This window comes from Monomorium pharaonis, chromosome 7, assembly GCF_013373865.1.
Source record: "Monomorium pharaonis isolate MP-MQ-018 chromosome 7, ASM1337386v2, whole genome shotgun sequence".
Lineage (NCBI taxonomy): Eukaryota > Metazoa > Arthropoda > Insecta > Hymenoptera > Formicidae > Monomorium > Monomorium pharaonis.
This window is the reverse complement of record NC_050473.1, coordinates 5,884,235-5,900,071: the sequence shown is the minus strand read 5'-3', so window position 1 is coordinate 5,900,071 and position 15,837 is coordinate 5,884,235. Positions and strand designations below refer to the sequence as shown.

Here is a 15,837-nt window from a genome sequence, read left to right as displayed (position 1 = left end):
GACTAGACGCGAGATGACCCCTCAAGAACTGTAGAACTATGCTGGATGCAAGTAATTCTGCAGTATTTTTACGAGATGCTAAACTTTGAAATGCTAACTTCACACACGTTATACTTTCATTTTAAATACAAACATTTTCGAGAGTTTCAAGCAACACGAACGAACCAACGACCAATTAATTAATCGATTGTTTAAGAAAAATCGATCGCATCATATGACTCGATAATGTGACAGACACATATAATCGCGTGTACCGATCGCGGCGGGTTGCTGAAAGATCCGAAAAGAAAATTTCAGATTTAATCCGGAAGCGCGTACATCAAAATGCGCGCAAAATACCTTTGATGTCACACGTCGAGGACGCAGAGCCTAAAAATGGCAATGGACACACGAATGAAAGAGGTTAGCATTAATTTTTTTTACGAACGTCTGATATTTTACGAGGTTAATACGCATGACTCAAATTAAAACAAGTTATTTAAGTTCATCGTTTGATCTGTACAAATGCAGCTTTTACTGCAGAAAAAAATTGCACTTGCATATTGCAATGAACTAATCAAATTAAAAATTTTTAAAAAAGCTTTTATTTACTTAAAAGTATTTTTGTAAAATCCTTAAAATTATCTTACTAATATCACTTTAAAAATAAATTACACACATAATTAAAAACTTATTAAAGGCACACATATATAATATTTGATAACCCGGAAAGAAACCTTTATACAAAATAGATCAAATTACAGTAAAGCAGATGTAATTTTACAAATCAATTGATAAAATTAGATCTACTTTGATATAATTTTATTTATTATTTGATGTAAAATTTCCTCGGAATATATCATACATTTATTAGTGACGAACGAACACGATAAATCCGCCGTGCAAGTAAGCCCAGAAAGTTCCATCAACGAAGAGAATCAGGCGCCCAAGACGAGCCAAATATTGGACAACGCAAAATCCGATCCAAAAATAGAGAAAAATGACGACAAAGGTGCCGATACAAAATTGCAGGAAAAGGATGGTATATGTTAAATAAATTATCTTCCCGCTTTATATCAGAAAAAATAATTACGTTATAATTTGTATCAGAATTAATTAACGTTAATATCTATTAACATCTGCAATGTAACTTTGAAATAAATAACACGATATCCGAATAAAATAATTTTTCAGACACGTGTGTTGCCTCCGGCGATATTTGTAGAATCTGTCATATGGGCGGACATGCGCCAATCGCGGACAACCATCAATCGTGCGACTCGGAAGATCAGACGGACGATCAGACATCGACACCGTCGAACTTGGTCTATCTCGGTCCTTTGATCTCGGCTTGCAAGTAAGCTAAGAGATAACTAAAGAGAGTTAAATTCAGAAGGGGCAAATTAATAAACGTCTATAAATCTACGACTTCGAATTACATTTGCAAATTACTAAAAAAATCACATTTTTTGTAATTACAAATGTTAGTATCACTGTGTTTCAAATATTAATAATTTATTTATCTAGCATATGTCTAAAGAAAATTATATTATAATTTAATTATAATTTATAATTATTTTTGGAACTGACTTATACTTAGTTGTTTTAATCAATTTATAGTTAATGATTATTGTTACACAAATAATAAAGATATTTAAAAAAATTAAGAGATTAACATATATTTAAAAAAATCGTCAAAACAAGAAGCGTATCGTAGAAATATTGCGTGGTACGATGCGCGAATCAACATGTAAATCAATGGATTATCGCGATATAGAAACGATATAGAAACCGCGTGATAAGAGACTAGCTTGGTTAAGAGACGCCTGTTCTTTCCTTATATAGCGTTTAATATTGTGATAGATGTCGGGGTACGGTGGCTCTCGTACACGCCGAGTGCCTCGAAAGATGGTTAACAGAGTCCGGTCGCGTGAGATGCGAACTATGCGGCTACAAGTACGCGATCAAAAGGGTACGGCGTTACAGCCTCTTCCGTAGTGTCGTGATATGGTTTCGCACTGTAATAGCTACACGGCAGGTGAGAAAAAGAAAACTCGCTTTTGTTTTTACTCTCATTTCATTCGTAAGCGTCAGATCAAAAGTCTCTAAATAAATTCTGCTAAAGCATTATTCACATAATATAATCACTTAAACTTTGAGAACAAGTTTAAGACTAATATAAAGATATTCCTGAAATTTTGTTAATATCTTATTTTTAACAACTTTTAAAAATAGCATTAAGTCTTATGACAACAGAAAAGTTTTAAATAATTTTATCAGATTTCAGAATTTTGAAAGATTATGTTCATACAAAAGATAAATGAAGTTTAAAAATACTTACAAATTTAAAAAACAAAGTTTTAGTCTACCGTATCTTTTTCGCAATAGAATAACAAAGTATTCAATATAGTACTCTAAATTTCAATTAGTTAAAAATCACTGAAATTAGTGAAAATACACTAATTGCAATTTAGAGAGTATGCCTACATATCTCTTTAAATATGATATCACACTAATGACAACGTTCATTACTACATTTAAATCTTTTTTTTTTTTTTCAATTCTATCAACATCCTTATATATCAATATTTTTAATAACAAATTATCGTTCTTATTTAAATCTTTTCATTATTTATTAGCTTGAAGATGGCAATGCCAGAAACCCCCGTCTTAAACTGCATACGAATCAAAAGTCACGCGATTCGTTAATTTTTTTAACTAGAAAATCTTAATTACATTTTTTAATGTCTTAGCGCACTCTCATTAAGATACTGCATTTTTATACCGGTATATCAAGAATATCATACAACCATAAAATATCAAGTCTACGCGGAATATCGCGCGCTGTAATGACGCGGTGTCATGTAAAATAGAAATTATCTTACAAGTTGATACAACATCGAATAGAATATCGCCTCTGAGCATCGTTTCTCTCCGCGTAATTAGACTTTTAATTACTATTAATTATCCCTTGTTTAATACGTTCTCCTTCGCGAGAAGATGGTACTCGACGTCGGATATTTGGTGATGACCACGCCTGTGGCTGCGTTTTCCTGCTATGTGTGCGCCTTGGCCTTGAAAATGTTACTGCGAAACGGCTTTTACGAGATACCCTGGATGATAGTCGCCATGCTACCAACCTGTTTATTGACGCTGATAGCCTACTGGCGATGGATAATTACGTTAGGGAGGTACGTTGTAAAACTTAAATCAGCCCGCGCTCGTGCGCAGATAAAAACAGTCGTGAATGGAAAATGAGTAAATTAAGATATTATATCCTGGCGCGATTACATAAATTATAAATAAATTGGTAGCCATCAATAATATTAATTTCAAGACGCGATTCCATCAATTCCATAAGTGACTAATATTGAACTAAAAATATAACATTTTGCTGAAATTTTAGATTAAATTTTTTAAATAAAATTATATTTTAAGCAAGAATATAATTTTTAGGTATAAGTAAAATACAATATATTAGTCTTAATTTGATACTAATTCTGGTTCTGTTTTTCTTTTGTATAACAATCATTGTTTCATGTAAGCAACAATATAAAATCTTTAAGGAATTTAATAAGCTTATTTTCAGCAACATTATATTTGTTTCAATATTATAATAATTATTTAAAGAGTAAAACAATACGGTTGTTTGATATGTAAATAAATGATAAATAACGAAAATGTTTTGATGTAATTATTTTGCTATATAATAAGTAATCTAATATTTAAAAAATTCTTATTCTTAACTTAAAAGTACATATTGCCATTTCCTATCCAATACTTTTTCCAGTTTAACTCAAAATTATTTTATAAAATAATTATAGATATTTTTTCTTGATAAAACTGTAATATATAATTTCTTTTGTTATGCCTGTTTAAAGCTGTATAATCTCATTTCAATATTTAAGTTTCGAAAATATATTTTTCGAATAAAAATACATTTTTTAAATGTAATTATGTAAGTCGACAATGTATCCTTTTCATATTACAGATTGCACGGTCATCGATGGAGACGCTACTGGAGAAATAACTATGTGGTTCGCTTGAGTCCCGATAACGACGTCGAGGACAACGTCGATCTACGAAGATCGAACGATCATTTCGACATGCAAGATGACTTCGAGCAATGGAGGATCGAGGAGATCGAAGAGTTTGCATGACTTTCAATCGTGTCGATCGCAAGCCAGGAATAACCTTTCAATTACGACAATCGTTTGCCATTTTTTACAAGCATTCCCGTCTCTCATTGTCGGAATACAGCTGCACTATATTTAATTGCATTTTATTAACTGGACACATCAATTGAAACTCGTTGCTGCGTAACGAAGACGATTCGCCGCATCAGAGTTAAATTAAGATACCCGTGGTCCAATTCGGAATGCTTCCGGAAATACATGTGTGCTCGAATTTTGTAGCTATTTAAATACTTTGTACTTTTTTATTATTTTAGTGCTTGATTAAAATAATTTAAAAATCATCACGCCTTGACATTTTTATTAAAACGTTTGATAGCATCTTTTCATTTTGTCCGTTCTTGCAAACGTTAAAAAAAAACCAGCGCGTAAGATATTTCTACACGAACAATACGATTTCGGGGCAACAGCTAACGCAAAAAAACAAGAAAAGACAAGTCGGACAAATAAACCTGCTCTTGCGTGACCGTCGAATCTCACTTTCGTTTATCAAGAGCGATCACTGTTACGTGCCCGTGACGTACATTATACTTTTTATATAAACTTTCTGTTTTTATTATCATCTAGAAATAATACCTGATAATGAAATAAATCTACTTTAATAAATCTTGATGATTCATCTATCTAATCTAAGACACTTTTCTAAGGTTACGATTCACAATCAGTTATTAGTCCTAGTCAAACAAACTTATGCGTCATCTATCGAACCTTACACAGAAAAATATCAAATTCTACTGCCGGAAAAAAAAGCAATTACCCAATTTACTTTTTCTAATAGATAATGATTATCTTTGCAAAAAATATCTTCTTGATAAACTGTCTCAAAATACACTCTTATATTTAAGAAACAAGTAATATTTACTTAAAATAAAGATAATATTTATTTGAAAGATAAAATTATAATTAAAAAATGACAGCTACTTTTTTACGTTCTACTTTTTTTATTTAAATGGAGATCACTCTCAATTAAAAACGTTCAGTTGTGTTGATCATCGCTTGTATGAATATATCTTCACCTTGTAATACCTGAATAAAGCTTGTAAGAGAACAGTTGTCGATTTCCTGCATCCAAATATTAGCATTATTCTCGCTCGTAACGTCATCCGTACGCGACCGTATTATTTATGTACGCCTCGTGCAATGAAAAAAAGAATAAATTCATTAATGGACGTGTTTCCTGCCTACTCGCCGCGTGTCGTAAGATTCTCAAAGCGGGCTTCTGAATCATCGTAAATGTCGCGATCTTGTCGCCGTACACGTTTCCTCGTTTTAGCGAGCTACGTTATATTGTAACAAAAAACGTCGATGTACCGCCTTATTTAATCATTACTTGCTGCGACTTATTTACATTACAGAGAGCGCAAGATGAAAGCAGATAAAATTAATCGGATATGTCGAGATTAATAAATACGTTCGGGTTGCCTCTTACGCCTATACATATATTAATCCTCCTTTGCGAGAGAAACGAATTTATTTTCCAAATGTAAAATAACCTTAGTTGAAGTCTAAAGTCTTTCATGCCTCCACTGGAATAAGGAGCTAAGAGATTATCGTACAAGAAAAGTAAACGAGAAACGACAAAAAAGTCAATTAATTCGTGTATTCTTTTTCTTCGTGAGATATTCAGATAAAATCACAACGCGACGAATATTACGCACTATCATAGTTGACGCATGCGGCAATTATAATGAAGGATACCACCGGTCGCGATAACAATCAACAATTTAATTCAGCGTCAAATTCGTCGAAAAATTTTGGACCACAGCCAATTTTGGACATTTAAATCGGCTGTTCGTCTCTAGCTTGACTGCTGGAATTAATCTGCTAACAAGACGAAGTTCCTTCGCGCCCCTTGACGTCATTAAAGCCGAACGATTCAATTAAGCGCGATGCCGATCGATAATTTCATCACGTTTACACTCCTTTTATATTCGGATATTCCACTAGGCGGAATCTAACCCCTCTAAAAAATGAGATTTCCGATCAACGCCGGCAGCGGATTCCTGATCGATTATCATTATCGATGATGGTTTACGTGCAACCGATAATAATGGGGCGTCTGCGTTGCAATAAAATTATTTCATTAAGATTTTGCTCGGCTAGATAATTCAAGTAGATAACAAACTCTCTTTCTCGGGAAAAACTGATAAAAGCTGCGACGCGATCGTTTCCATTAATACACGCGCGATCCTAATCAATCTCGCTGCTACCCGATAATGAGAACCGCTGCTCGATTCCCTACGACGACCTGCTGCATGTAGTTTACATTTTAATGCGCGATAATAACCCGGCATCGTCGTCCGGCATGCGCCGTCGTTGATTCATGACGGAATAATTATGCCCGTCTGCGAGTTTCGCGCTTCTCGCTCGAAGGAAAATTCTTGTGCGCAAAGATCGCGCTAATCTTTTCACTGACACACACACTGCAAAAAATTTCGATTATACTAACAAAAAGCACAAAATGCATTCTGATATTACGAATTGATTATCAGAATTGATTATCGTGGTTGAATGCTGATTTTAAGAGCCACAATGTTTGACAGATTTAATGACATAAGCACCTGATTTAAATCTTTCTAATTGAAAACTAGAATTCCATGCATGAAAATTTTCAATGCATACAATCCAGATTTTTTCTGTGTAAATAAGAATAAGATTAAATTATTAAAGTATAAATCATTGCGTTATTAATAATTCCTCCGTTATTATTCTATTTCGATTCGTGCACGACCTATGCGCGATCATTCGTTTTTGGCTCATTACTGGGGACATCGTCGGAACTTGTCTATTTAACGGCAAGGAAAAAAAAAGAATCCCTTTTATGCATCCCTGCGGATGCATCCGGTTCATCCAGATTCTTTGGAGCAAATCCCTCTCGCGCGCTGCTCCTAGACTCGGAAATGGAAAAAAAGAGAAGGGAAGGGTGTATCGAAAAGGATACCGCCGACGAGCAGCGCGTTATGGTGAATCTTTTCCCACTCTCCCGCGACAAAAAGTAATATTTATGCGGCGGATATTTGTCTTGCTGACAGACGCTTCTCTCACCAGTAAATTTATTACGGACCTGTAGTCCTTAAATTTCGATCCATGAGAATGATAAACGAGAATTTCCCCGTGAAAATGTTAGTTCAAAGGTTCAGAGAAATCTGTCAGAGAAATCTGTCATTGGAGTCATAAATTATGGAAAAGCTACATTGTGGAATAATTATAATATAGCTGCGTTACACTTGTTCGTCATGCACATGCATACTGTCCTTTAGACTTTCTTTCATATAATACTTCCCTTTCAATATTTCATATAAAACAATATAAACACAAAAAAGTCAGTAAAAGCATATTTATCATTTCTTTGATTAATTAAATTAAAATTAAATTTTACTTAAATAAGTCGTTTGAATAAAATAAAATTAAATTTCCATATTTGTAATAATAGTTTGATTTTAATAATAATTTTTCATTATTTTTCAGTAATAACATCAATGGCAATTAAGAAGTTTAATTTAAGAACCTTACAGAAACTAATAGAATTAAAATAATTTCGCATGCCAAAAAAATGAGCAGCCTTGATACTCCGCTCGGCGGATAATTTAATCGCCACGGAAAAAGTAATAAGTCAATCATGAATTAAATAGACGTTTAAGTCAAGCTTAAGCATACTTGTCTTTATTTATCTACGATGAGATTAAAAAAGAAGTCGCGTGTTGGAAGCAACACGCAAAGCAACAGCATTGCTAACTGTTCTCTCCTTTTAATAAAAAACATTATCTTGAAATGGGTCGCGTAATTACAACCTCGGCTTATCGACTGTCCGTTTACGTGCTCTTTAAAGCTGTGACAAATTACGCGTTTCGTAAAACGCACAATCGTGACTTTGACACTTGACTTCCTGATATTTCAATTCTAATTTCGTTCATTATCTTCATCATAACTTCTCGTTATGTAGCAAAAAATAGAGCAAAAGAAATTTTATTACTATGGAAATTTTCACATGTAAACATTTGGATTATCGCAAATTCTAAATCTGTCAACAAGACCTAAGTTTATCTACAAAGAAAAAGGAACACTCGTTTTGAGAATATCTTCGCATTTTTTAAATGTTAATATTAAAATATAAAATTGAAACAACATTATATAAAATTAAACAGACATAACTTTCTTACACAAGATATTTTATTAACTTTCATCAAGAAAAAAATATCGAATAAAAAATATTTTCAAACAAAAAATATAAATTTTTTAAATATATACTTTTAGATTGTTTTTATTTATCAATTACGATCATTATTAAAAATGCAAAAGTCAAGTTAAATTCAATCAAATCGAATCTCTGATTCAAACATGAATTAAATTCAAATTAAATTTTCACGCATTTACATTGCATGTCAATTTAATTATAATAAAGTATTTTTTTGTGACGTTTCCAATACTTTTTATCAAGTATCAAGTATAAGAAAATTAATCGCAAAAAAACAAAATTACATTACAAAACAAAAGTAAACTAAGTAAAATTTCTGTGTTGTAAATCTTAAAAAATCATATTGCAAAGCTATAAAATATTGAAATTTTATGAAGAAAATTATTTACCCGGTCTACGAAACATTTTAAATAGTTCATAAAAATATAGATATTGGCTGCTGATTAAATTGGTTAAATAGAATGTATCAGTTCTAATTTCATATACAATGTCGAATCAATGTTTTTTCAAGTTATCTTTCCACAATTTTTAGGCGCCAAGAGATAATGGGTTTTACTTAATGTTCGCAATACTCTTGGAATCGTTTCAACCTTGTTTATCAAATATTAAACAAAAATGAAAGACGTTCGCAAACGCGCATGGTAAACTACGCTTTAAACATATTTTTTGATGGAATTTATAGATACAAAGAGTATCTGTTGTTGAAGCAATCTAATAATAGACACGATTGCCAATAAATTCGAGCCCTTCTCGAATCGCGCGCATCTACTTCCCCTTTATAATTACATAACTAAGCTCGTGCACACACGACATAGAACACGTTAATGTAATTACAGAAGAATTATAGGAGGTATAATGTGCAGGTGTACGTCCCGTCTCGTGTCCACCTTGTTTTACACGCGCGTTAAATTTATTCAAGCACGCGAGCATTATTATGTATATAATCATTGTTATTTATGTTTCGATAATTATAAGTAGCGTTTCAAGCTTTTGTAATTTCATCAGACCTGTGTCGGGTTGACATAAATAATTTATGTTTTGCACAAGTAATTAATTTTATATAAAATAAGTAAAAAGATTGTTGGAAATACAGTACTCTAATACTCGGCTACTCCAAACTTCAGCATGCTTACAGACAGATTGGGCAACAGATAAATCGTTAAAAAATATATTTACTTCTAGACATGACAGATACATAATTCAAAAATAAATCCTTAGAATTGCATGTATCGGTCGACGACCGATTGATTTAAAATACTTCTGTGTTGCCGGTCGATTTACGATTTCGATTGCAATGAAGTGTAAAAGACAATAAAAATATCTTGGCACGGCCGGAAGCGGCGCGACTGAGAACAAGAACTTAAAAATCGAATTCTACGAGATAATAACGTGTATTAGCAGCGCGTGAACTAAGACGATGGAGCCCAGCCAAGAAACACAACTTAACGCTCATATTATATGTGCATGCACAAGAAGCCGACGGCCAAAAAGACCGTTCGATCTTCCTTTCTTGTGACATAACGCGGAATGTTTCGAAAAAAATATAATATTTGAGCGGACTAAGAAATATTCGATTGGTAGCCCGAATTTGAAAACCGAAACAAACGACGAAAAACTCGACAGATATATTCTTGGCATAGTATAATAAATATTGTGCAGTTAATAAAACTGCGGAAGATTTAGATACACTGTTATACTCGAATAAAATTCCAATACACTAAGCAAATATACTCGTGCCGTCAATTCAAAGAAAAATATTTTGTTTTATAACTAAAATAAAAAAAAACAATATACTCGTTTTATTATATTTCCGAATTACAAAAATAATTATTATTAAATTTGTTTACTTTATCTCCACACATTTCTTCAAACGCAGTCAAACTTTAAATTCTCACACAAAATGATCAGTATCGACAATGCCTTCGTCAAATCCATCTTTTTTAAAGCTTTAAAATTTAAATAAAACGACTTGTTCTAAATCTGCGTAATTTAAGACAAAGATTGATTTTATTATTGTAAGCGTCGAGATTCTGTGTATACTGTGAAAATAAAGTCCGACCACAATAAACATTTATAAGCACAAAAAAATTAATACTTTTAGTAATTTTTATAATTCATCAATCCAAATGTAAAATATATGCTTTATAATTTTAAACTACTTTTTATTTTAATTATGATATAAATATAATTCTATTAGAAATTTGTAGCACAATTATGTAAAGATATTTTTGGAAAGTATTTTGACACTATCAAAGAGAGAGTTGAATCAATTTATGACCACAGGTTATCGCGCGGTAACTGACGACAGAAAATGCTGGAGAAATCGAAAATAAGCGATAAGGTACGAGAAAATTAAAAGATCAGTTACAACCTGTGAAAAGTAAATATTAGACTTACGTGTGACTTCACACTTTGCACATGACATAAATACGGTACGTGCGTAATTATGAAGTATCTCTATGTACGTGTTTTTCTTAGATTAAATTATCAAAAAAATTCTGTAGACGTTTTCACAGATAATCAACTATATAATAAAAAAATGAATGCATTTCAGCCTTAAAATTCAATTAAAATTAATCGTTATCTCGGTCAAATCAAATAAATCAAAATTTATATTTCTAGCTTGTAGACTTTTGAGTGAGTCAATAATCATGTTCCAAGATAGTCTCAACTTCCTCTATTCACAAGGAAAAAAATTAATTAAAAAAAAAGGGAATCCTCTTCGTTTGCTAAATGCATCCGAAGCTTGCCGTGACCAGGATTCGAACCTGGGTTACTACGGCCACAACGTAGGGTCCTAACCACTAGACGATCACGGCTATTCCGAGGATTCGTAAGTGATCGATAGCGCTCCGTTGATCCGTCATAATGTTGATCCGCTTGATCGCTCGAGCGCGAAGACGCGGACTCCACGTTGCAGCCGTAATGCTTCGAGTCACGCCATCGCGCGATGAGCGAAATTGAAGAGAGACACGTATCTGCGATTGCATCTCGTTTCAAAAGTGCACAGGGAGTGTAAAAAGTATTCGTATAAAGAATAATTTTTAAAACCTTATTTTTCGCAAACATTTAATTAGCAATTTATTGATAATAAACGTAATAAATTGTACATGTATTATTGATAAATTGCTAATATTATTCATTAATAAATTGTTAATATTTATTTAAAAGAAGAAATTAAAAATGTCCTTTATGAATACTTTACTGTATGCTGTTTCAGATGCTAGAAACTTACAAATCCTAATGTAGTAGAAAAGAAAGACAAATGCAAAGCTATCTCGTTCAAGCGAACATATTTAAACGAGAGGAACCATAAGAAATACGTGCACACAGATAACTGCCGTGATCGTCGTGTTGTCATGTATAATCTAACAACAGACGGATCAATATGTGTGGAAACTCGCGTGAAAACAAGCCAACACAAGAACAATTTGGATGATACATCGGAATTTCGACAGAAATAATTGACATGATAAAAATTTAATTACATTTCGCAATTTTCGCATGAGAACATAATCAAAATATTTTACTTCTGTCTTCGTTTCTTAAATACTTAAAAACTTGAAAATTTTTAGTTTTAAACAATGTTTAAAATACTTAAATGTTTAAAACTAAAATACCTATAAATATTTTAAAGACGAAGACAAAAATATAACATTTTAGTAAAATTAAATACTTCTTTTTTTGTATGACACTTTCGCATTTCTTTCAATGAAATGAAGTAAAAAGGCTATTTGAAAGAAAATAGTTACACCTTTTGAAACGAAAAATTGATAAATGCTAAATAATTTAATAATTACATTTTAATTAGACAGTATTTAATTTAAAAAACAAAATATTTCTAACGTGATTACGAGTATTATTACGAATCACCTCAAATATTGCAAACATATAATAATAAAATAATAATTATCTCACGTTTTATTTTATTTTGTATCAAGCGACATAAAAGTAAGTTTTCAATAAGTATGATTTTCTAGAAAAAATTATTAAAATACATTTTGCAGTTAGTAGAGACGGTGTGTCAATAAATGGTGCATTAATTTAAAAAAGTATTGAAACACTTCTAGTTTGCAAACTCTGTGCGCATTTCAGTACGCGCGATAAATCGAATAATTGTATCTTGTACAAGAAATATACTGACTTCATTTTAACCCAACACATTAAAGCAACGAGATATTACGATAATATTTACATATAATACTCTTATGTTAATGTTAACTTGATACATACGTAGATGAATCATAATGTGTGTACTTAATACAATTTTCTTCTTATGATTTCATTACTTTAATAGAAAATGAAAGATTTGACTCACCGATAACGTTCTCCGTCCGATCCCTTTCTCTATTTCCCTCTTCCTCCTCCTCTTCTTCCTCCTCTCAAATAGCGCACTTAGCAACACTTATGAATAAGTTAATTACGAGCGCACAATTGTTCGAGAACGATGATCGTCAGATTTGAACAAGATTCCCGAATTTATTACATCGTGGTGAAAACTGCGTACAAAGATTCACTCAATATCTCAGAAATTTCGGCCAGATTCTCCGTCACTTTGAGAGTCTACACTTTCTGCAAACGGGTAATACATATTTGTATATAAAAAGAATGGTATTATCTTGTGTATTAGAAAACGTAATTGTAATTTCTCTTACACAGCGTTTCAAGAAGTAATAACAGCAAAACGGACTTATTCGCTCGAGTCTCACAGTACGAATGACAACGAAGATACTGCGTATAAAGTCGCGAACAATACAACGCGATGGTTTCAAGAATATTTGAAGTATCATAATATAACAATATATACCAAATCCAACACAACGAAAACAACGTCTTCTAACCGGTACGAAATATTCAATTCTGAGTCAAATCTGGACTAAGCAAACGAACACGAACAAATATGAACGTGAATAACTTACTTCGATGATTCACCAGTATTGATATTCGCATTTAATAAAAATTATTTATTCATATTTCTTCGTTCTCATTTATTTAATTTATTATAAATTCAACTTTATAAAATAAATCAATAAATGCACAACAAATATTTTGTTTTGTGTTTTATATTAATTTTAATATTTTTCGTAAATTCATTCCCACTTTAAATTTTTGACTAATTTAAGCAATTTACTATTTTTGAAATAAAATGCGAAATAATTGTCAAGTAAGAAACTGACCTTTATTATTTATTACTTATAGTATTAATTTATTTTTCTCATTTACTCTAATTGTTTATTCGACTGATTTAATAAGAATTAGAGAAACACTTTTATTTATAAGATATAACTTATAAAAAATACTGCTTTTGCTTTTTAAAATATTTACTAGACAAAATACTTATTTTAAATAGTATTTTTTATAGATTATTAAGAATACATATTTCTATCGCTATTTTCTATTTTAACCGCTTTTCTCTTTTATGCACTAATATTTATTAAGAGCTTAATTTTAAAACACTTAAAACAAAAATAAGATACCTAAGATTCAATTTTATAATACATACATACATATTGCGATGTATATCTCGCCTGAATTTTTAATACACGAGTAATAGTTTAACTTCATAAGTGAATACTCTCTGTCTATCGAAAATCTACCTAAGTAAATTCTTTATAGATCAATACACCCTCTCACAATTGCATTTCGAGATTTAAAATTTCATTCAATTGAATTTTAAATCAATCGTACGATACAGTTAAAAATTGGATCTCAAGTACTTTCTTGTTTTTGCCTCAAGTATCTTAAAATTAAGTCATTAATAAATATAAATATCGTATTCCAAAACACAAAAAACATGTCAATAAAAATCTAAATTCCAGAAAAAAAGTTCAAATGTCTTTATGTTGTGTCAAAATGTGTCAAAAGTTTTGAATCTCAGTTAAATGCAAATACGATACTATAAATGTCAAATTAATTTTCAACAGATCTGGATCCCTTATTAAACGTTACTTGTTTTCAGCTGAAGTATAAGAACATAAAAATATTCTTTTCAGCAGAAATGTAATTATAAGCACAGATATACCGCACATTTCGTTTAATTCATTAAAATCGTGGAACTCGTGTTAACGATCGCAAAGATTAATTTATAGCTAATTTTCCCCCTTTTCGCCGCGGTTTCTGCGATACCAGCAAGCCGTACAACAATGGCGTGGCCGACATACGCGAACAAATTGTTCATCACGGATGTTTTCTGGTCTCGTTGCTTGCTTTCGCGCGAGCTGGTTTTTGCCGGGCTTACCCGCAAGGCGGCTTCCCGGATTTCCTAGCAATTAGCGGTATAATTCCGTCGAGGAAACGAGATTTTACGAGCCGACCACGGCTACCTTTGCAATACCCTCGGACCGAATCGTCCATCGTGTTTTATTATTTTCAGCTCGACGGCCGGAGTTCATGCATTAGTCCGGTAGCATTAGTAGCTTAATGTGGTTAATATTGACCGTTCACGGAGTGTAAATTATACGAAGAAATAAAATGCAACTTGCATGTCATAAATTAGATTAGATTAGTCGAGAAATGTCGAAGGATTCCGCTTCCTTAAATCTTCTCTCGTTTTATTGCTAATTCCGGAGGCTGGCAGAAATGAATAATGCGATTGTAACACGTTAAACCGTCGTCTATTTCGAGCTAGGATCATATCATCGTGTGTTCGTATTATTTTTGTAGCCTCGGCGGATCTTTCTCGGCTCTCGATGCAGAAACGCGATCACGGTTTCATCCGGAAGCTCGTTCCCGTAGGTGTCGCGTGTACGAGGAAGATAAAAAAGTGCTGGGGATGGAAGGTGATATCCTTCGGCAACATCCCGGAAGCGTGCACGCCAGACGAGCACGTCGAATTGACTCGCGGAACGCCACGGATTCGTTCGCGTCCAGAATAGACGTCAGTTTACGTTTCGACGCCGCGTGTAAGTTAATCGCGGAATCCGATCTTACACGAATAAATACCTCTAAAATGAAAATACAAACAAAATTTCTAGAAGAGTAAATTGTAAAGAAAATGAAAAGAACAGAGATATACTGCGCTAAAAATGCATTAATATTTACATTTATAGTAAATTATATACACGTATTAGTGTAATGTAAATAACATTACATTTTTAATAACACTTTCATTTTGTTTTTAAAAATTAAAATATTATTCAAAATAATTACAAAAATCTCAATTGTTACACAACTAATTTAAATATTTAAAATAAATCACTTAAGTTTCAATACGAAATACAAATATTAAAAAATTCAGTTTTTTGTTACTTTTTAAATTATGTCTTCATTAGAGCAAATTTATATTACTTATTGATAAAAGATTTTTTTATCTAGAAAATCGTTGCCAAACTTTGTATTATTTCCAAATGCATTTTGGCTTTTACATACTAAAAATTATTAAAATTTTAAAAAGATAAGTTGTGTAAATATGTTCCTTTTTTTTATATCAACGAATATCTTAATCATAAATACTATTTTTTGTAATACTGT

General features: G+C 31.9%; 1 protein-coding gene and 1 non-coding gene across 2 annotated transcripts; one reads left to right on the top strand and one right to left on the bottom strand.

Annotated features, from left to right (window-relative positions):
- On the top strand, positions 1-4,533 carry LOC105830899 (E3 ubiquitin-protein ligase MARCHF2). The gene is made up of 6 exons (XM_028195022.2): positions 1-402; positions 854-1,021; positions 1,174-1,336; positions 1,843-2,017; positions 2,980-3,170; positions 3,971-4,533. The coding sequence occupies exons 1-6, from the start codon at positions 345-347 to the stop codon at positions 4,137-4,139; spliced, it is 924 nt and encodes a 307-aa protein (XP_028050823.2). The 5' UTR covers positions 1-344; the 3' UTR covers positions 4,140-4,533.
- Positions 4,534-11,114: 6,581 nt separating this feature from the next.
- On the bottom strand, positions 11,115-11,186 carry Trnah-gug. The gene has a single exon. It is a non-coding gene; the product is annotated as a tRNA-His (tRNA).
- Between the last annotated feature and the right edge of the window lie 4,651 nt (positions 11,187-15,837).

Excerpts from the sequence above, each read along its gene's own strand:
- LOC105830899 (XM_028195022.2), top strand. The coding sequence starts at position 345 with ATGTCACACGTCGAGGACGCAGAGCCTAAAAATGGCAATGGACACACG. Across the intron at positions 403-853 it reads TGGACACACGAATGAAAGAG|TGACGAACGAACACGATAAA; the intron begins GTTAGCATTAAT and ends TACATTTATTAG. Across the intron at positions 1,022-1,173 it reads AAAATTGCAGGAAAAGGATG|ACACGTGTGTTGCCTCCGGC; the intron begins GTATATGTTAAA and ends ATAATTTTTCAG.